Source organism: Scomber japonicus, chromosome 1 (assembly GCF_027409825.1).
Source record: "Scomber japonicus isolate fScoJap1 chromosome 1, fScoJap1.pri, whole genome shotgun sequence".
In the NCBI taxonomy this organism is placed as follows: Eukaryota; Metazoa; Chordata; class Actinopteri; order Scombriformes; family Scombridae; genus Scomber; species Scomber japonicus.
In genome coordinates, this window is record NC_070578.1 from 9,718,977 (window position 1) to 9,740,734 (window position 21,758).

The 21,758-nt window shown below is 41.7% G+C and overlaps 1 protein-coding gene across 1 annotated transcript; it reads right to left on the reverse strand.

Moving 5' to 3' along the window:
• Window positions 1-447: 447 nt before the first annotated feature.
• On the reverse strand, window positions 448-21,611 carry eprs1 (glutamyl-prolyl-tRNA synthetase 1). The gene is made up of 35 exons (XM_053321557.1): window positions 21,460-21,611; window positions 19,630-19,714; window positions 19,395-19,494; window positions 19,153-19,309; window positions 18,802-18,938; window positions 18,393-18,490; window positions 18,109-18,235; window positions 17,797-17,989; window positions 17,528-17,699; window positions 17,142-17,375; window positions 16,974-17,058; window positions 16,623-16,682; window positions 11,846-11,956; window positions 10,904-11,040; window positions 10,602-10,809; window positions 10,389-10,501; window positions 9,920-10,037; window positions 9,338-9,529; window positions 9,073-9,240; window positions 8,574-8,816; window positions 7,288-7,512; window positions 6,940-7,170; window positions 6,581-6,846; window positions 4,974-5,025; window positions 4,235-4,444; window positions 4,020-4,092; window positions 3,757-3,836; window positions 3,495-3,596; window positions 3,214-3,369; window positions 2,808-3,005; window positions 2,399-2,572; window positions 2,095-2,255; window positions 1,889-1,967; window positions 1,729-1,793; window positions 448-1,509 (listed from the first exon to the last, which is right to left on the reverse strand). Exons 1-35 carry the CDS (start codon window positions 21,500-21,502, stop codon window positions 1,359-1,361), a joined length of 5,004 nt encoding a protein of 1,667 aa, XP_053177532.1. The 5' UTR covers window positions 21,503-21,611; the 3' UTR covers window positions 448-1,358.
• Between the last annotated feature and the right edge of the window lie 147 nt (window positions 21,612-21,758).

The window sequence follows — 21,758 nt, forward strand, 5'->3', positions numbered from 1 at the left end:
TTATTTGATACAGTATTTAAAAGTAATGCACTCCAATACAGTAAACTTGTAAATTATACAGAACAGAGAAACACCCCTAAAAACAATCCAGTTGAGTAAAATACCTCCACATGGACTCTAAAACCTAACCAGACCTAAAAATATGTCTAATAAACAGGATTTATTGCAGGGCTGTTGTACTGGATTCACTTATATTGCTAAATATGTGAGCACTGACTGTATGCTGCAACTAACTAGTTTCCATTACTGATTTGTATATCAAGTATATTACTGATTAATCAATCATGATTTTCAAGAAAATGCCAAAACAACAGTGCAAAATATTCTTTACAAGTATCCAGAGGCCAAAATGTCATCTTCTGCCAATTTGCTTTATATCTGCAAAGAAAGTGAAAGCATCTTGTTGTGCATAGTGTCAGCCCACATGATCAATAACACAGTCCACAGTTAGCCATGTAAATAACTTTATTATAGACAAGGTGTAGGGTAGTTTAATGGAATAGGGGTGACAGAAGGTTACATCAACAGTTATCAACCAGTTCATCACAGCTGTTCATCATTTGGCTGTGGTGGATCTGAAAGAGTTGCATTAGGCTGTGAGCCATGAGCCACATAACCAGTTATACAGACGGAGGAGGGTCTATAAAGCTGTGCGAATACAGCAACAAGCCTGAATACCCGCAGAGAACCTGAGACAGTTGGCAGGCTGAGTGTAATGTTCCCCAGACACTGGCAGACGGTATGTTTCTCAGTAAATATTCTCTTCAGTGCTTGTTTGACAGTTTTGCCAAATTTCAAAATCCCATGTGTCATAAAACCCGCTTATTTCATGAATGTAGAGCGAAAACTAATAACAAAAATGTGAGTTGTTTTTTTTTGTCTGTGTCAGTAGGGAGTTATAAAAATATAGAAATTCTTAAAGTGGTTTCCAAAATCCAGCAGCTGTTTTAACAATTTAACCAGTCACGTTTCGATGAACTCTAAAAGTTGATTCATTACATGTCAGCGACTGTGGGACAATGGCAAGATTTAATATTTGCCTCGTTTCTGTATTTCAATCCTATCACAAACCGCAGCTGGACAGTGAGTGTTCTCTGACATGGCCTTTAGAGAGGTATCAGTCATGTAGGAAAGAAACAGTGCTACATACCATGTTATCTCAACTCCACTTCCTGTCAGCATCATGATAACAATGACAACATATGTTAAAAAACAAAAACACAAAATAACCATATTCCCCGTTCTAAATCCCACAGTCCAGTCACCCACAAGAGATCAGAAAAGAAGAAATACATGAGAGGGAAGGAAAGCCCTTTTCTACTGCGATGGTCGTCCTTGTGCTCCAGTGAAGCAGATCTTTAGTAGCTGCGTCCAAACAGGGTGTAATACTGTGCGTCTTCCTTGCCGCTGACACACTTCTGACCAGGCTGCAGATTCTTCAGGGGTGAGAAGGGGATACAGAGACTCTTAGCTCCCATAGATGGCGCTCCAGGCTCCAGGTCCTGGTCCCTGATACAAAGGAGACAAGCAGAACAATCTTTAAAAAGGTTGAAATTAAAGCACCCAAGGCAAAATTAGAAGAAAGCGGATAAAAATAAATACTTTGTTGTGAATGGTAAAAATGATGCACTTATACTACATATGACTCTGACTGAAAATCCTGAATAGAGGCATTTTGATTCCGTGGAGCTGCAGAAATGTGCAAAAATCATTGTGAATGGAACATACTTGGCAGTGGTTTTCTTGATCCAATCCTCGCACTCAATTCCTCCACAGAACGGGATCTGGACGATCTATCGAGCAAAACAAATTTGTTGAAATCGATTTTTAACTCAAGTTAGGACCAACAATGAAAGGTCTAGCAGTGAGTCTGGGCTGTTTTCCTCACCTTGCCCTGATCCAGATCCTTCTGGAACTGTTCCATAGTGTCTGCTACCACCATGTGAGTGTTCAGGTCATTTGAAGCTCTGAGACACACACAAGCACACCACATTTTAGTTAGTCTTCTTGCATATAGGTTTATATATACACACATATATACGCACATCATGTCATATAACATCATGTAATAAAAGCTGAGACTCTGTATCTTACTTATTGAACATGCTGTTCTGGATGTCCTCCAACATGGTGAGCATCCTCTTCTCTGCCTCGGCCTCTGGAATAGTCACCTTCTCGCCTGTGTCTCTCCTCACTGCGACAAACTGACGCTGCTGCATATCCTTGGGACCCACTTCCAGACGGATGGGAACGCCCTGGACAAGACATCCACTTTTAAGCATTTGTTCTTAAATGATCGTTGTTTATTATTCTTCATTTTCTTGCTTCACATAAAGCTGTTTGTAACATCATGCATCAAGTTAAAACTATTATTACTGCTCATCATATTATTTCTGACCTTGAGTTCCCAGTGGTTGAACTTCCATCCTGGGGAGTAGTTGTCCCTGAGGTCAGTCTTCACTCTGACACCAGCCTCCAGCAGCCTGCTCAGGTATTTGGAGCACTGGGCCATCAGTGCCTCCTTGTCCTGCTCTGGCAAAGACGCTGTGATGCCACATGGGATGATGACAATCTGGGAAAGAAACAATGAGATTTATTTACATGAAAATATTCTTATTTTTTTTTCTATATGTATCAATATGTCTCATATATTGGTTGTTCATTTACAATTCTTTAGTTAATATGAAAATGTAAGAAGAGAATAAAAGCAGATGTTTTGTGGAGTATCTTAGATCATGGTGGATTTTTGTAGAATGATATTTAAACAAGTCTTTCATTAAGTATATGTAGTGTGTCTCCATATCTACCTGCAGGCAGGCTACTCTGGGTGGCAGTACGAGTCCCATGTTGTCTCCGTGGACCATGGTGAGGACACCGATGGTCCTGGTTGTGATACCCCAGGAGTTCTGGTAAGCCAGTTGCTTCTCGCCAGGCTTCTTAGGATCCTCAAACACAATCTCGAACATCTTAGAGAAGTTCTGACCCAGATGGTGGGATGTAGCACCCTATGGAAGCACAAAGCAAGTGATTACTCCCCATTTTTGTGACTAAAATTGCAATACTGACTTTGTTCAAAATAATCAGGAAGACAATATATTATGAATCCTTGTCTGTTCCTCTACAGTTTATCATTGGTGAAGTATTATTCAGCTGAGAGAACCAGCGAGGATATAAATATAAAGTGCAGAAATTGTATGTACTGTGTTTCGGTACCTGAATGGCTCTGCCGCTGGCGGAGATGAACGCCTCTACAGTGGTGGTGTAATCTCCTCCTGCGAACTTCTCCTTCTCTGTCTTCCTTCCCTTCACCACGGGGATGGCCATCAGCTCTTCATACACTCTGGCGTACAGGTCGAGTATCTGCATCACCTACACATACATGATGGGCGAAGCACACGAACTGTTTAGTACAACTATCAGTTAAAACAATAACGCTAACTTTAGCAGTGTAAGTACTGCTCCGTTATGTTTGCACGTGTCACCGGATCTGTTACCTCCTCAGTTGCTTCCTCTTTCGTAGCAAAAGCTGTGTGTCCCTCCTGCCAGAGGAACTCTCTTGTCCTCAGGAAGGGCTGCGGGTGTTTGAACTCCCATCTCTAGAAGGAGGAATGGCAGGAAGAAAAGAGGTAAGAAGGGATAAAAAGACTTCTGTGTGACAAGCTCAGTGAAGGAAACTAGTGAACAGAAGACAACAAAAGACCTAAAAGTAAGAGGTATGGAACAGAAGCTGTAAACAGAGAGGCCTCTGGTACTGACCACAACGTTACACCACTGGTTGAGTTTGATTGGCAGGTCTCTGTGGGACTGCACCCATTTGGCGTAGGCTGGGTACATCACTAGAGCAAAACACAAACGCGCAGGTTCATACCAAACATCACAGAGCAGTAAAACTACACAAGACAGCTCACCCTAAAGCAAGAAATCTTTTATAACTGTAACCGACTAACTAACTTGTCAAAATACTGTATATGCTCTATATGCATCTGCTGAGATATAGAGAGTGTAGCTGTGGTTCACACCTGTCTCACTGGTGGGTCTGACTGCAATAGGCTCTGCCAGCTCGGTCTTCCCTGACCGGGTCACCCAGGCAACCTGTCAAAGAGAGCAGCATGATAGGTATTTTGTTGCGTTAGTTTTCATTATTAATATCACCATCGTCTTTAGCACTGATTTCCATGTTTTGTCCCCTTTATTTCAAACATAGAATGATTCTGTGTAGAAGGGTCATGTTTACCTCTGGAGCAAAATCTTCAATATGGGACTTTTCCTTCTCTAGAGCGGCCTGAGAAACGAACATAGGGAAGTAGCAGTTCTCCACTCCCAGTTTCTTAATCTCCCGGTCGAAAAAGTCTTTAATGGATTCCCAGATAGCGAAGGACCAGGGCCGTAGCACGTAGCAACCGCTGACATCGTAGTACTCAATCATCTCAGCTTTAGTGATAACCTGGATGGGAATGAGCGACAGAAAGTTGAAAGTGAGACCGAAATCTTAAAAAAAAAAAAAAAAGAATTATGCTAATTTCCAGCTCTATATTTTTATTCTGGGAGAGTAGCTTTGCATGATTCACAATTGAAAAAAACTCTGTATTTATCTTCTCAGCCCCTCAGTTCAGACTCTGTCTATTAACAGGCTCCTATAGCTCCTATCTCTTTAAGGCCCCTCTTCCAATTAACCCACTCTGTTCTGATTGGCTAGCTTTCCAGAAGCTGTATCAGAGATGTGTTGAGTTACCACCGATGCAAACCCAACATTTCCTGCTTTACTGGTTAACGCAACAACATTTGGACATGTTTAATATGAACATCTTACACTGTAACATTATAAATAAAAGACTGAAAAGAATGAAAAACATAATAGGTCACCTTTAAAAGACATTTCATCAATTTTCAAACGTGTTTTTTAAAGTGTTTATCATGGCTTGTCTGGAAATCAAATAAGTTTTAGTTCAAGTGAAAGAAAAGTGTATTTTTACCTGAGAGTACCAGTCAGCCAGGTTTTCCTCTTTCTTGGCTTCCAGTCCCAACCTGAAAGGAGGAAGACAAGTGAGTTAGTATGACACAAACTCTGAGATAACATAACACATATTATTATTAATTATTGTAAATGCATGTTAGACTCTGCACAAATCTGCATTCATAGCATTACTTTTGGAACCAAGTGTCTGTTTTACTGTATTAGAGCACTGTCTCCTCTGATTGTTTGATTAAAAAGGAAGCAGTGATCAAACACTGCCTACATACATTGACAGAGCAGTCTGGGAAATACCACAAAACAAACACTTATATGTCAATCCATGCCCAATTAGTAAATCTACTCTGCTGGTAATCCAAGTGCAGACACAATGATCATTACTCCACGGTGCAATAAAACAACTCTTAACAGCCATTTCCAGTCTAATCAACCATGCAACTCAAAACTCACAGCACAAGCCACAGCAAACCAGCTTTCTACTGCTAACTGACAACACACACAGATAGAGCTGCACCATCAGGCCAAAAAAAAGGAAAAACCCCAATTATTGGCACCATATTACAATCATGATTCCATATCTGAGGAACAAAAAGTTATTTTCTGTACTTTTTGCATCTTATAATCAAAATCTTTCACCTTTTGCAGTCCTTCAAAATAAAAATTTCAAGTGCGCTATTGTGCCAAAATATGAATATGTACACAGTTAGCAGTAGTGCAGCACTACCGTAAAACAAGGCATCGGATTTCCTCGTTGAAGCTGACAGGAAACAACGAGCACTGCTTAAAACAAACGGATCGGAGAACCACGGCAGCCATTTCAACTCACCAAATCTGAATACATAACAACCCTCTTCAGTGGTTAAGTTACAGTAGCAGAGGGTCCTGCTTACAGATGATCCATCTTCAGTGTGTTCCAGTAACAAATCCATGAGTGTGGGTCTGTTGCATTGCAACGCTCTGAAGCTCGATAACTAACCGGCAGGTGGGATTGTGCTTTGAATACAACCTTCCACCACCAACTGCCAACTCAGTGTATCATTAAGTAAGTTTGTGGTAGCAATTCAACACCTCTGTATTAAATGATGCATCTCAAGTAAACATCACATTTAAGTGACTATGATGTGCTTGTTAAAACAGGATTCTGAGAAGGTAGTTCAGTATAAAGAATTTTATTGGCTTAGACTCTCGCCTAATCATTTTCAGTACAACCAACTTGTAACTACAAAGGAAGCATTCATACTGGGTAAAAGCCTATAAATACTGTTCTTCAGCGTGCAGAGTCACAGTAATACTCCCAGTCTTAAAATGACCACAAAGAAAGTGAGAACAAGTCATTGTTTTTTGAAATGTGAGCGATTAAATCTGCACTTTTGGAGAGAGACTGCAGTAAACAGTAGAACAGTAACAAAGTCCAAAAGTTGACTTAAAATGCAAAAAGTAAAAATAACACTTTGTTCCTCTGTATCCTTATTATGATTATCATATTATGATTTTTTTTACCCTAAATCTTCAAGTTTGGCTTTAAAGAAAAACTTGCCAGTATGAAACAAGCTTCATTATCTTGATCTACTCCTTCACCTCTCTTCTCAGTTGTTTTCAGTCTCTCACCGTGTTTGTTTCTTAGGTCCTTGACCCTCTCCTGCTCCTCCTGCTCCTCCAGAAGACTCCTTGCCCTGGCCGCCTTTGTCTCCTTTCCCCTTCTTCCCTCCTCCTCCTCCTCCTTGTTTCTCAGACTTATTCTCCCTCTCCTTGCGGTTTTTGTCCTCTCCTCCAGCGGCTCCGGCAGCAGCCACTGGTTTGTACTCCTGTCCGGTGAGCGACTTGTACTTGTTCTTCAGTTCCAGTAGAGTCTTCACTGCACCATCCACCTGGTCCTGAAATAGAAGGTAGAGTTGTTGTTCAGCTGTGGGTTTTTTTACTCTCTAATACCAAATGTATTTTATCCCTCCCTGAGATGGACTCCTTACCTTGGGAGCTTTCTCAGACTTTAACTTTCTCACCAGATCTCCCTGTTGGGAAACCTGGGAGAACAGCTCCTGGGCTTGCGGGGGAGAGCTAGACTGGGTTGAGGCAGAGCTGGACTGGGTCTTTGCAGGGCTAGCTGGTGTCTGTAACCCTGGTTTGTAATCCTTTCCGGTCTGCTGTTTGTACTCTGCCTTTAGAGCCAACAACTGCTTCACTGCTGCATCTACCTGATCCTGATAAGCAGCCAGCAAGAAGAGAACCATTTAGTCACAGTGTGGGTAACAGCTGAAGGACTATTCAATGCTGTTAGGAGTTTTAAAAAGCAGGGATGAAACTATTATCAGTCCTACCTTAGGGGCTTTTTCAGTCTTCAGCTTCCTGACCATTTCTCCCTGCTCGGCAACCTTCTCGTAGATGCCGGTGGCAGCGGGGGCAGAGCTGGGGCTGCTCTTGGCAGGAGCTGGAGCTGCGGTGTTCTGGACTGGTGCTGCTCCTGGTTTGTAGTCCTGGCCGGTGGCCTGCTTGTACTCTGCCTTAAGTGCGAGCAGCTGTTTGACTGCAGCGTCAACCTGGTCCTGGAGAGATGAGAACAAGGATATAGTCACTCACCAAGGATGGAAAATATTGATATCACATCCATGTTTGAATTATAAAAGTGGCTTTGTTTCAGCATGTAAGACTTATATAGTGATAATGGTAACATGTTAATATAATACATTTTCTCTAAGATCAAAGTCCTTCTATTTTCACTTCCATACAGCCTTAGCTTGTCATTATTGCTGCTGTAGATATTAGCATCTTAGCATTTAGAATGTGTACTCTAATGTATAAAATATGCATTAATGTTATTTTAGACACCAACATTGAACATGACAGCAAGGCTATCCCAGTCACCTATCCTCAACTAAGATCTGTTTTTGTTTTTTCAATCAAATTGAGAACATTAGGACAATAACAGAAACTCCAGATGTTCACGTCTCTCCATGTTGCTTCAGGCCAGTGTGGAGTCTTACAGCTGATAGAGACTACCTTAGATAAAACACTGTGACTGTGAAACTGATTTCTTTCTTTTCCCCCAGCAGGAGCTACAGTAAAATGACTTGTGTTATCCTAAATTCAGTAATTAAGTTATTTTGAGCTGAGCACCAGGGGGAATGTCTGGTTTTAGCACAGAGGAGTCTTGCCAGTTGCCTGTCACAGTGGTAGGCAGAATGGACCAGAAGTCATTACTCTTATCTAGCCACATTATTTGGACTATAAAAATTTCCCACAGCCCAAAATGACGTTTTCAAATGTGTTACTATTCCCTTTACATGGATATAAAAACAGGATAAAGCAGCAAATCCTCATGCTAGAGATACTGGAACCAAGAATGTCATTTCTGCTTGAAAAATGACTGATCCGACTAATAAATTATGTTAATAGTTGCAGAGTAATTTCATCACCCTGAGACTTAGACTGTTGTCCCATTGCACTGCCCACTGTTATTTCAGTGGTGTACCAAGAATTGTATTGATTAGTATTTTTAAATGGTCTCTGTGGTTAATGAGGCATTTACTGAGTAAACTGATGAGTCATTTGCACTGAGCTTTAAAGGGCACTAGTTTCTACTGTCCACAATGTTGCATCTAAATACCTTGGGGGCTTTTTCAGACTTCAGTTTCCTCACAACCTCTCCCTGCTGTGAAACGCGCTCGTACAGGCCTGAAGAAGAGTTGGAGGAGGAGGAGGTGGTGGTAGTGGTGGTGGTAGTTGTGGTGGTGGTCGCAGGGGAGGCGGGAGTGGTCGGGGCCATCCCTGGTTTGTAATCCTGACCAGTCAGCTTTTTAAACTCCGCCTTGAGAGCGAGAAGCTGCTTCACCGCTGCATCAACCTGGTCCTGGTACCATCAACAAATCAGCTTAGTTGCAGGATGCTAAAGATAAACTTGACTGGCATGCAGATGATGATGGGGGACACGAGAAATGACTGGACAAATAGATTCAGGACACGAGCGGCGAACAATAAGACATGTGACTTTGGACTTAGTAGTCAAACGCATGAGGACACGAGAAAAAGACAAAAAGACTCTACGAATAGAGAATTGACTTGGACATGAACAGATGTAGACATGATTAATGATTAGACAAACGTACCTTGGGTGCTTTCTCTGCCTTCAGCTTCCTGACCAGCTCGCCCTGCTCAGCTACGCGGGTGAATGGGCAGGAGGCGGAATCAGATGATGAGGCGGGTGGAGCTGGGGCGGAGGTGGGAGGAGTCATGCCTGGCTTGTAGTCCATACCTGTCTGCTGCTTAAACTGAGCCTGCAGAGAGAAAAAAAAGCAGTGATATTATAATCATTTGAATAATTAATTAACTTTTTATTTACTGTTTAAATGCTTCTAGTTATGGCTGACGGACCTTTAGAGAAAGCAGCTGCTGAACCGCTTTGTCCACTTCTTCTTTTGGAGCTTTGGCAGTCTTCAGCTGGTGGACGGCTTCACCCTGAGCTACGATGCTTGAGAACACGTCACCGGTTGAGGTTGAGGCAGGTGCTGGGGCTGAGGTTGGGGCAGCTTTGGTAGCCTTGGCAGCTTTGGCAGCGGAGGCAGGCTAAGATGAAAGGTATAAAGCAGATTTAGGAGAACAAGAAATAGACTTCTGCTGTCTTTAAATAAGAGTATATTATATTTATTCTCTTTCAGCTGGCCAACATTTGCACAACTAGTTAAGACCAGTTAGCAATCACCATCTCATGTTCCTGCTAATGCTGTTGGTGCTTCAAACCAGACTAATCGCTTTTATTGAGCATTTCAGAGAGCACCAGTGTCTAAATGATTATCATGTTGACCTGAGGCGAAGGGTAGAGCTTTTTCTACAGCTGGACATGTTTCAACCTGAAATCACTGTAGCCGAAGCGCTGCAGTTGGGTCATTTAAGAGACGGTTTCCACACAAAATAACAGTAAGAAACATGAGGGGTGTTTTCTTTAAAAGCACTCACCGTTTTGCTGGGGGCCTGACTCTTGGTCTTGTCCTTAGATCCGGCAGTCGGCATCTCCTTAGTGTGACCATCAGGAATGTAGATCAGGATACAGGGACTCTCCTTACAGCTGTTGGGGCTACAGACGTGGGAAAACCATCAAGAGAGCTCAAAACGGAGAGAAGAATCCCAGAACATGAAAGATATTCTAGGCTGGGCTCTTTACCAAAATGGCTTGAAGTCTAATTATGCATATAACCCTCTCAAGCTTAGAGTCTACTAGATCAAAATCAGTGAAATGTGACACAAGAGTGGCTTTGGACACAACCCTGATGTAGGTAAGAGAGCTGAGGGACTATGGATGTAATCACAGACAACAGGACAATCATCACGGTTAACAGCAGAAAGAAGATTCAAATATGTGTTTGGTGATCTCTATGAACCAAAACAGGTTTTAAATAAAGCAAACAAATAGGTGTTTTCCCCTCACCTGACAGGCTCATAGGGCTGGTCACAGATGTAGAAGCCTCGCCTCTGGAGCTGAATGATGTCACCTTTCTTCAGGGTCTTCAGACAGGGATCTCCGAGCATCTTTTCCTCCAACTGAGAGAATGAGTCAACAGCAGACAATTTAAAAAATGAGCGCAACAAAAAAGAAATCACCAGACGCCCACCCCCGACACACACAGAGCAAAGGACAAACCTTGCTGTTTTTATTGATGTAGTCTTTGAAGTCGTCGTCTTTGGTGATGACGGCTTTAGAGATGAGGGGCTGGTAGTTGATGCACACGGTGGGCAGCAGGGGTGCTGTGCCCGTTTCGGCAAGCCAAGTGATCTTCGTGGTCTTTTTGTAGTCTTTGTTGTCTAGGTTCAGACGAGCCTCCATGGACAGAACCTTGCCGTTGGCGCCTCTGAATGGTGAAGAAACAATAGGTCATTATTTGAATGCTCCACCAAGTGGCTCTGAACAACAGTGCGGATTAGATGAGCAGAAATCAAACGTACTTGTTTATCTTGGTGATGATGAGGTTGCCCCAGTTGATGAAGGTGACCATCTCTCCCTCTGAGAACGTCTCAGCATCCGCTCCCTCCACCAGAACCCGGGGTCCATACCAAACCTCTTTCATGCCCACATCTGTGTTCTGGATGGAGACAGAACAGTTTCAGCACTTGTCCGGCAGCAGCTGCTCAGTTTACTAAGAGACAACTGTGGCAGGCATGAGTGACACTTAAAACTCCATTAATCCAACACATGGTTATTTTACCCTGAACCCCTGTTTAAATCACATGTTGACACAGACACTACTGTTCACTGAGCTTCTTACGTTTTTATACAGTTTTTTTTTTTCAGATTAGTGACTTCTACCATTCTGTCTGATGTACAAAGGCAGACAGTGTTTCCCTCATACAGTATATCCTTTCAGCATTGCACTACAAAATATGGGAAAAAAGTCTTCCACAGATAAATAATCAAGCAAATGAACAAACATGCTGAGCCTGTGCCCAGTTTAAAAACAGGAAAGGATAGCATTTTCTGTTAAGAGTCAAAATTCTGTATGGAAAATAAAAATGGAATCAAAGTTACATTTTTCACTAGATTCCAGTTAAAAAAACAACATACATTTACTATTTAAAACCAGTAAAAAAAAAAAAAAAAAAAGCATTCCACTTAATTTAAAAATAACACTTTCAAAAGTCACCATGAAGAAGACTTACAGTAGGACCAGCTGATTGGGAATGACTTGATCAATTGGGAACAAAAGCCATGTCCCCAATTTGGAAAAAGCTGACTTTTGGGTCAGTGGTTAAGGTCAGGGTCATGTTCCCAAAGTGACCATGATCTGATATATGCTTGTATGTGTGTGTGTGTGTGTGTGTGTGTGTGTGTGTGTGTGTGTGTGTGTGTACAGTATGAGAGAGGGAGAGGGAGAGAAAGACAGCACTAACCTTAGGGTGTTTGACCACTTCCTTCATCTCCTCTGTAGCCTCTGGGACAGAAACAGGAACCACATAGGAGCTGGACAGAGCTGTGTATCTGGGGGCGACGGGGTCGATAACCTAACACACACACATAAACATGGACAAAAACATACACACAAATGATTACAGGCCATTAAAAAAAACAGCAAACCACTATTTAATTAACACCAACATACAAAATACTGAATAATGAAAAAGGACGAGGCAGAAAATGATGCAACTTTATTAAAAAATGTTTTTCTTCAAATCAAAAGATAAAAGAAAGTGAAGTGAAATACTTGGGACTCGGGAAGAGACAATAAAAGAGACACAAAGGAAGAAAGACAGGTATAAAAAAAAAAGCAAAACGTATTTCACGAGTCACGGCTGTGTGCAGGTTAGGGGGACTGGCTATTTATTCATTCTATCATGTACTTTCACTATTTAACCAGCCAGCCTGATGGGTTAAGAGTCCCAAAGATGATCAGCTAACCAAGTGTTTCATCATGAACATTATCCAAGCAAGATGGATCTTCACAGAAGACCCTCAAGTCTGCAGCCACAGTCAGATTAATACTATAGCATATTTATCCAGCATTTCTCACATTATACCAAAGCTTGGAATGTGTCTCGTAACTAGCTATTCAGACGGGAAATGTTTAAAAATGTGTTTATTTTATAATTGACATACTAAATACTATGCAAGTATATGAACAAAAAAAATTCTCAACAGCATGCTACAAAAGCTGCAATGGACTGAATGATGAGGAGGACGGGGACAGGTGGAGAAGACAAGAAGAAGACAGGAGGAATTAACACTTTATGAGCTTTAATGTCCTACAAAACATGAACACCAAGAGCTCTGACTTGATACATTTTCTTGTTCTGGTTTTGGGGACAGGCTGGTTGGAAGTTTAAAGATCAAACTACAGAACAAAATCAAACCTGCTTTGTCTATTTCTGAACACTCATGAAGAAGATAGGGAACCAGACCTGTCATGATAACTACTTTTGTTGGACGATATATTGGCTCAGAAATAATTGCGATAAACAATATTATTGTCATTTGATAATTTTATACCACTGATGTATGGTATAATTCCTACAGGGAATACTACAATCGATTTGACTTGGTTCAAATATGATATCTTGTTTAGGTCTGTCACCCTGTGTCATTATCAACACCATATGGACTTATTGTATGATACATGGACATAAACATACATGTCACATTAACTAAGTGAGCAGTTACCACTATTCCTCACTGTGTACAGTACGTCCTGAGTGGAGACTGCAGAAGAATTAAAAAGGTAAATAACTTTGTCCCAGCCCATAATAGCATATCTGAAATGAGGCCAATGCAGAAGTAACTTAGAACTGCATTCTAGCAAAAGGCCACCAGGGGGCGATCGTTTTGGTGTCAAAAGGACTTCCATCTCAATACAAGTCAATGGAGAATTCACCAACTTCTCACTTGATTTCTAACCTCAGTACACGTTTTCAAAATGTGTTCATGGTCTCAATCGCTAGTTTAAAGCCTTCTTCAATGCAGTATGATGTTCATTGGTGAAATGTTGGCCTCCCTGATTTTATATTTGACGATAAAGCAGGGTATGCATTAGGGCGTGGCTACGTCGTGATTGACTGATTGATTACCCAATGTCCTCGAGATCCAGCCCTCGCAACCTATCGCAACCTCCCCGCTCCGCCCACGGCCTCACCTCATGCCCATATAAGTAGAATCTGTGCTTTTATTTTTCCCAGCATGCACCTGAAATTTTCATGATGGCGCTGCCTAGATTCGAAACTATTGGCTTCTGAGCAGCAGTCCACAAACCAATGGGTGAGGTCACGGATGTTACGTCCATTTCTTTTATACAGTCTATGGTTTTTACAGAAGTGTAGCGCTCACTCTCCAATCCCCCGCCCCCCGCCCCCCCCATTATATCAGTTGTATAAAATGATCTTCAAATGAAAATAATATTGAGACAATATATCGTAACTAATGTAGTTATCATGACAGGCCTAATCTTGTAATGTTTTGTTTTGTGATTAAGATAATGATGGTTATTCTAATTCAGATTAGGAAACATTATTTTGGAGACAGTAACTGCTTCTGAAACTTTATGTTCTGATCATTCTTATTTTATTCCTTATTCTGTTGTTTTAAGAGAATATGCAGCAGCATGCAGACAAGACAAAAAACTGCAGCTTCAAATACTGTCTGAACCTCTTAACTTCTACCCAACGCCTCCCCCAACAAACACAACCAGGTTACTGTTATATATGATTTTTGGGCAGTAAATGTCCACAACATCCAAACAGCTTGAATGACCACCCAGTTTTCCTCAACATCCTTTACAGCAAGTATTAATCATGTTTGAACACGAGTCAGGAAGAGAATGATGAGCGATGAAAGCAGCACACAGCTTAAAAAAAAAGAATAAAAAAAATCAGCAGGGGAAAAAACGTCATTGGAGGTCAGCTGGTAGTTATTCGCAGCGTTTTGCTCAAGGCCATTTCAAGAACACTTAAAGAAGGTGCTACTGTACGTCACCCTGACCGCTACACCACTCCGCTGCCGCTCGCCTTTTACTGCCATTTGTTTCAGATGTAACATGGAGGACCTACTCTCTGTTTGGCTGGTAAAATAGTGAAAAGGCTGTCGGTGGATTATTTCAGATAAACCAGCACATGATGAAAGCAGGGGGAAGGGGTGGGGGGGTGAGGATGAGGAGGAGGTAGAGGTGGAGGTGGAGGAGAGGAGTACCTTCAGACAGCTAATTGGCAGCTTGGAAACAGAAGAGTGAGATGCTGTTTAATGTCAGATACAAGGGAGGGAGGCAGAGAGAAAGAGAGAGAGAGGAAAGAGGTAGAGACACATTTACACAGAATGGACCGTTTACAGAGTTTCGCCTCACTGCTGAATCCTCCACACAAATCAACCACCTTACTGTTTTTATTCATCTAACATATTCGACATCGGGACAAGCCCCAGCTTTTCACTGATGGAGAGCAGCAGCAACATTATCCAACAGACTAAAAGTTCCCGATTCCAACTACAAACAAAAAGGAATAAATCGGAGTAGAAGATATAAAATACAAAAACTGTTATTATTTCCTGTCGTCCAAAAATATTGAATGGAAACCTAGGAAAAATCTGACAAGAGACACTTGGCACTGCCATTGGAAGACTTCTGAGGTCTTGAATTTATAATAAAAAATAGTGTAACATTAAAGAGGAATGAATGCATGTAACACCGCCTGAACAGAAACCAGAAGTATTTCACTCAGTAGGCTTGTTTTAAGTGAAAATTCTAATTTAAATATTTTTCCTTGAATTTCAGCCACAAATGTCAGATAATATACTTATTGAACATACTAATTACAAGCACTAATAAGCAAACTGTCAAAAACACACAAGTAAATTAAAAAAAAAGTGAAGGACTTTTCATAAACAGAGACTTGTATTGCATGTGGTTGCTCCATCAACATTTTACAATTACACATAGAGTAGTCTATTTATACAAGTTAGGAGTATCGTTTGTGTACATGTAAAACTATAAATAATGTCCAGTCAGCTGGAAAGTATAGATGTCATAGGATATGGCATCCACTGAGTGAGTCACATTGTTATTTTCTCTTGGTTTGTTGCTGCTGTATTATTCTGTACTATGACTGTGATTTAATTACATAGACATATAACGTCTGTGTTGATTGGGCTATGAGATATTTTTAGTCACAAATTACATTAACTTCTCCCAATCTACTGTTATGGCCACTTTCCTGTTAAGTTGTTATGAAGGTAAATTGGGGACATGAAACTGTCTGAAGAGGACAGGGAGGAGTGGGTTAGTTGAAACATGCATATGAAGCCCTTTGCAAAAAACAGCAGTGCGAGCAGCTGTGTGATCCTAAATGTCAACTTAAAAAATCAACTGACATCACTTCTTCATGTAGCTGTTGATAACTTGTTCCTGACAACTTCAGAGATCATGCAACTCCAGCCTGTCATGAGTCTAAAATGTCATTTAAATTCAAACTCAGATCTAACTAGAGAATGTGTGCTGGGTTTTTGGTCCCCTGTCTGCTGATGTTCATTTGTAGCCTCACACCTTCTACACCTGACTTTGAGGATGAAGCAGCCAGCGAGGAAAAACCACACAGAGGAAGCAACACTGATGTCCAGACAGATGAAAATAGGGAAAAATAAACAAATAAAAAAAATTAAAATGTGGGAAATGAAATGAAGCAGCTGTTTTTGGATTTTAAGGTTTTCAGTGTTATTGTGTGTAGGAAGGAGGGTAGAGTAATGAGGCAGGAAACGAAATGAAAGCGCTTTTTTTTTTTAAAAGACAACAGCAGCGCAGATAGAAGCCATGCGAGCAGTGAACCCACAGATAATTCTCTGAACCTCTCTCAATTACCGGCTTCAGTGTTTGAGTATATTAGCATAATTATCATTCATATTCATTCTAGTCCCTGTCGAGCTTGTATTGGTAAATAAATTAAAGGTCTCTGCTCTTACCAATAAAGTGTTCATCTAAACTAAACCTCTGAAGTTTTACAGAGGATTCTTATCCCGCAAAAACTAGCTCAGTATGTTAAATTCTAATTAACAATGAGCTGCTGTCCTAAAAGTCCTTAAAAACAGGGCTAAATCTAATGTTATAATCATCTTTTAAATCATCATTTGAGTTTACAGCAACTGTAGGTTCAGACAATCAGGCCTAAAGATGTGCAATGACAAAGGAGAAAAGTGTACCTTCTTGTTGAAGGCCCAGATCTTGTCCCACTCCATGTTAACCACTGACCTTGATCCACCCTGGAAGGTGAGGAAGAAATGAGGGGGGGGTCAACACAAATCTTGCAATATTTTTTAATATTCTTCACATTTCACATGTAATTATTGTGAGTAGATGCTACAATTCCTTCATTTGCAAATGTTGGTTTTCCTAAGTCAATTTAAGCTTATTTGAAAATGAAAATGAAAATCTTTCTTTTAATGTGATTAACTAAAACATTTTACCAAGACTTAACCAGAAACATGGCGTGGCATAAAGTTGAGCGTATTATCTCTTGCACGTCTCTAACAATGAGCGGCTGACAAACACACCTGAGCAGCTATGAACTGTTTGAGACCCTCCACAGTCATTCCTCTCCTCAGCACTCCTCTGACGGTGGGGAAGCGAGGGTCATCCCTGGAGGAAAAGAAGAAGCGGGGATAAATAAAGGGTGGATTTGGGGGCGATAAACTCCTTATTTATGCCTGATCTAAACCTACCATCCCTCGACGTATCCTTGGTCGACAAACCAGGTGAGCTTCCTCTTGGACAGCACTGTGTTGTTGAGGTTGAGGCGGGCGTACTCCCAAATGTAGGGCTTCCTGAGGCGCAGGGCGTCGATTATCCAGTAGAACTGCTCGTCGCGATCGTGGTACTCTGTGGTCCTCAGAGCGTGTGTCACACTCTCCAAACTGTCCACGATGGGGCAGGCGAAGTCATACGTTGGGTAAACTCTGAAAGCAAAGAGGGGGACGGTATCCACAATTACTATTCCTTGAATATCTAAATTTGGCCCATATTGGATGCAAATATCCTAGATGTTAAAGTACAAAATAATAAAGATTAGTAATGTTTGCCCCTCCCTAAACGTATTGAATTCAAGTACCTGTATGTGCTTCCTGTGCGAGGGTGGGGGGTGTTCTTGCAACGGTAGAGGGTGGGGTCTCTCATGCAGCCGTTGTTGGAGCTCATGTCAATCTTGGCTCTCATGCAGCAGGTCTGCCCGAACTCTGTACCGGATTTCATCTCCGACCACATCTTCATGTTCTGTTCCACGGCTGCAGAGGGGAGAAAAAGAAGCTGTAACTATATCTAGCTTCAACAATCATGGGGGTGCTGCTAGCAGACATGGCTCGTGTCTCTGGGCGAGCGTACTGTTATTTCTGCATTTGGACTCGGTACGCTGCTCCCTCTCCTGCTTCATCTGCTCTGGAGGCGTGTTGTCGATGTAGGCCTTGCCCTCTGTGAGAAGCTGCTCTGCGAATTTCATGATGATGGGGAAATGGTCGCTGGTGTAGGTGAACTGGTCTGGATGGATCTGGAGCATAGAGACGTCTTCCAGGATCACCTGAGAAGAAGAGCAGATGAATGTAGACATAAGAACACAAAAGTGGACTGACATTTTACCAATTCATACGTTTCAAAATTCTGTTGTTCCAGGATGTCTAAGTCTTTGGATTGTCTCACCTTCTCAAAGTCCTCCTTTTCCTTCTCAGGGTTGGTGTCATCAAAGCGCATGATGAGCTTGCCTTTAAATGTGACCTGGTAGTGCTGGTTGAGCAGAGCAGCCTTGGCATGGCCGATATGCAGATATCTGGCAACACAGAGAGGGTTAGATAGTGCCAGTTAGAAATCACCATCAAGCACCAATGTGGTCAAGGGGACTATGAACTGCCAAGTCAATTTCCTGAAAAGAAGCTTGACAAGATACATTTCAGACAGCTTCTCCTCAACTCAAGAGCAAGCCTTACCCGCTGGCTTCAGGAGGGAATCGAACCACCACTTTGCCCATCTCAGCTCCTGGCAAATCCACAAACTTGCCAACATCCTTCTTCTTCTCCTCCTCAGACTGCCGATAAAAAACACAAACAGTCAGAAATAGAGCTGTGCTGTTTAGGTCCGTCACGATAACTACTTTTGTTAGACGATATAATGTTCCAGAAATAATCGCGATAAACAATAACATTGTCATTAATTGATTTTCCAGTAACATTGTTTTTCTCATGATAAAATCTCTTGCAGGATTTAATTATTTTCCTATGACAGCCCAAAACATTGCTGTGGTTTGCTCATGTGACTAAGAGAAATACAAATAAATATAAAGACACCAAATGTTGTACAAGTTATTTGTTAAATCTGCTTGCTTAATGTTACACTTACACTGGATTTTTTTACTGGAGCTTTCTTGGAGGCGTACTTGCCACCCACAGAAGTGAAGGGAACTTGTGAGCTCAAGAAAGAGAACCAGCGGTTGACGTGAGAGAAGGATTTGCCCTGGCTGGGCCATTCGCCATGACCTGCAGAGAGACAAACACAACCTGTAGTGCTACATTTCACCCGTTTGACAGCAGGAATTCCACACCACAACAGTTTTTAGTTTCACAAAAAGTGCTTCAACAGTTCTTCAGATTGGACAAAGTGATCGGATGTGAGTTTTGTGTTGTTTTAAAAACGATAAACCATGAGTTGGGAGACTTTTTCAGATGAGATTTGATCCTTGATGATACTGACCTTTGAGGGCGGCCCAGATGGACAGATCAGCCAGGGTGAGGGCATGTCCGACCAGGAAGGTGCGCAGGGAAAGGGCTTTATCCAGTTCACCCAGTGCCACAGTGAAACCAGGCTGACCACACAGACGCCGTGCACTGAACTCCAACCAGTGGTCCACCTGCAGATACCACACAGCATCCTGGATGAGGACCAAGAACCTCAAAATGTTACACAATATCTCATAAAAACAAACACACACACACCTCAGTCTGCTCCATCATGTTGGCTCCATAGAGGCCGAGGGCGGGAGCCACACGGGCCAGGTAGCGACTGATAGAACTGGCATCACTGAACTGGACTGCACTGATGGGAGGATGGAGAGCACAGAGTTGAGATAAATGATCAATCCTTTACATCATGCATTTTAAACATTACACTATTTAAGTTAATTTAACTGGCTGAATGTCGATGAAGTTAAACGTCAACTGTGTTACTGACTCTGAGACGTGGAGCCGGGTGTCTTTGCCTTCCTCTACTGACAGCTGCACGCTCCCCTTCACATACTCTGCTGCCAGGAGCGCTCCTGCAGGACAGAAGAGAGATTCATTCAGTGTTTGTTGTTGTGAATCTGTAAAAAACATGACTGAGCAGCCTCAATCTAAAATCTAGTTTCACATTTGACCTAAAAGGCTGTTTCAGTTCAAAACAACCACAACCTGGATAACTGAGAATCTTTAAAAGCATTTTGGTCCAAGAACCAGTTGAACTTGTCTTACAAAACAAGCACATTGTGCTGTTTCATGTTAGTGTGCTCAACACACTATTGTAATTATCTCAGCCTGCTGCAACAGCTGTGCACTCAGTCTAGAGCTCAGTCGATAAAGCGGTTAGTTGATCGACAGAAAATCCGTCGTCGAATATTTTCATCAATTTTTTTTATGGAAAACAGAAGAATTTGCATGTTTCGGTTCCTCAAATGTGACAATTTTTAAGTACTCTTTGTCATACATGATACTAAACTCTTTATTTTTGACTGTTGGTATACTCTTGTAATGCACTTGAAATCAATAGTAGAGTAAAGGATCGTAAGGTTAACAAGCCACACTTAAGACTCTCCATTGTTATTACTGAGTTTCACCTTATATTGACTAATGTTTGGCATTTAATCATCATATCGCCATCACAGAACTGTTTTCCTCATACTCTCAGGTACACCTCACCCTTTGTCACACACATGCAGGAAGGTTATCTCTGTACAGATGACACATCCTTTTTAACCTCTGACCAAGACCTGTCGTCCAGTATGTCAGTATCTAGTTTTACTTTCAATTGTAGTAAGGTGTTTGAATAATAATGAAACAAATAAGTGTGCACAAAAATGCTCTCCTCATCCAACAATCCACGTCTCAGTTTTCACCAGGCTTGCATCAGCCGGCTGTTAAAACTACAAACACACGAGGGCGCTGTTTGTCCTCTGTCACAGCACAATCATTGTATTAGCTTATTTTGCTACAAAGCGTGGCCACGATAACCCTGAGAAAGTCTATACCAGACTTCGGTGAGCAAAAGCGCAACACCCTGTCACACATGTGTCATAAATAACTCAGCTATAGATTAGCTTTACCAACAACGCTGTCTATATGTCAACATCCACACGGCCCCGCTAGCTAACCGGGGTTCACTATTAGCTAGCTCATGACAGCGTGTCAACTCATCCGTAATGTGACATTTCCAAGTTCACAAAGACTTTTCGCTTAAAGCTAAAGCAGCTACGTTTATAGGGAGCCAACAGCGCCATGTGAAACGTGTAAAGTATAAGGTCGCATGTGTCATTAAAAGGACATTTAAACCAGCTGTTCGCATGTTGTGGGTTTGAGTGCCACGACGACAAGCCGGCTAACGTTAGCTAAATAGAGGCAGAGCTCCTCTCCTCTTATATGGCCATACAGTCACACCAATCTCCATGTATATATAGCTCAAGTTACAGAGGTTGCTCATTTGTAAGAGAAACCACATAACTACTTCATAGATATTGGCATATTTGGAGTTGCAAGCATCCGCTATTCAATTCGGCTGGTTTACATCAAACAAAACTGGTAGGAAAAACCCAACTTTTATTATTGTTGTTGTCATTTCACAGTTGCCTTGGTGTCTGCCGCAGTACCCAGAAAACACCCAATGACTGGTTCTTCATTATCAGACACGCAGCTTTTTATAGTTGATTATAAACAACATTAAACGAACATATTTTGAATTTGCCTCATTAGTCAGAATGACACATAATTAACAGTGTTGTGTTTCTTTCAGGGATCTCAGGCTATAACTCACCTAGAGGCGGATTGCTTGTGTTGATGATGAGGTTTAACGCCATGCTGTGAAATCCCTCTTTCAACACAGGTGGTGAAGCCTTGTCACTGTCTCAGAGACCCAGATAAAAAGCCTGCAACAGCCGACACTTGTCTCCACAGTCCTGCACAGACCAGCGGCACGGTGCACAAGAGGAACTACTTCTTCTGCTTTACTGACTTCTAACAAACAGTTTATTGCTACTGCTCTACTGCCACCAGCTGTACAGTATGCATGACACAGGAGGACGGCAACAAATATCCAGACATTTTTTAAGATGT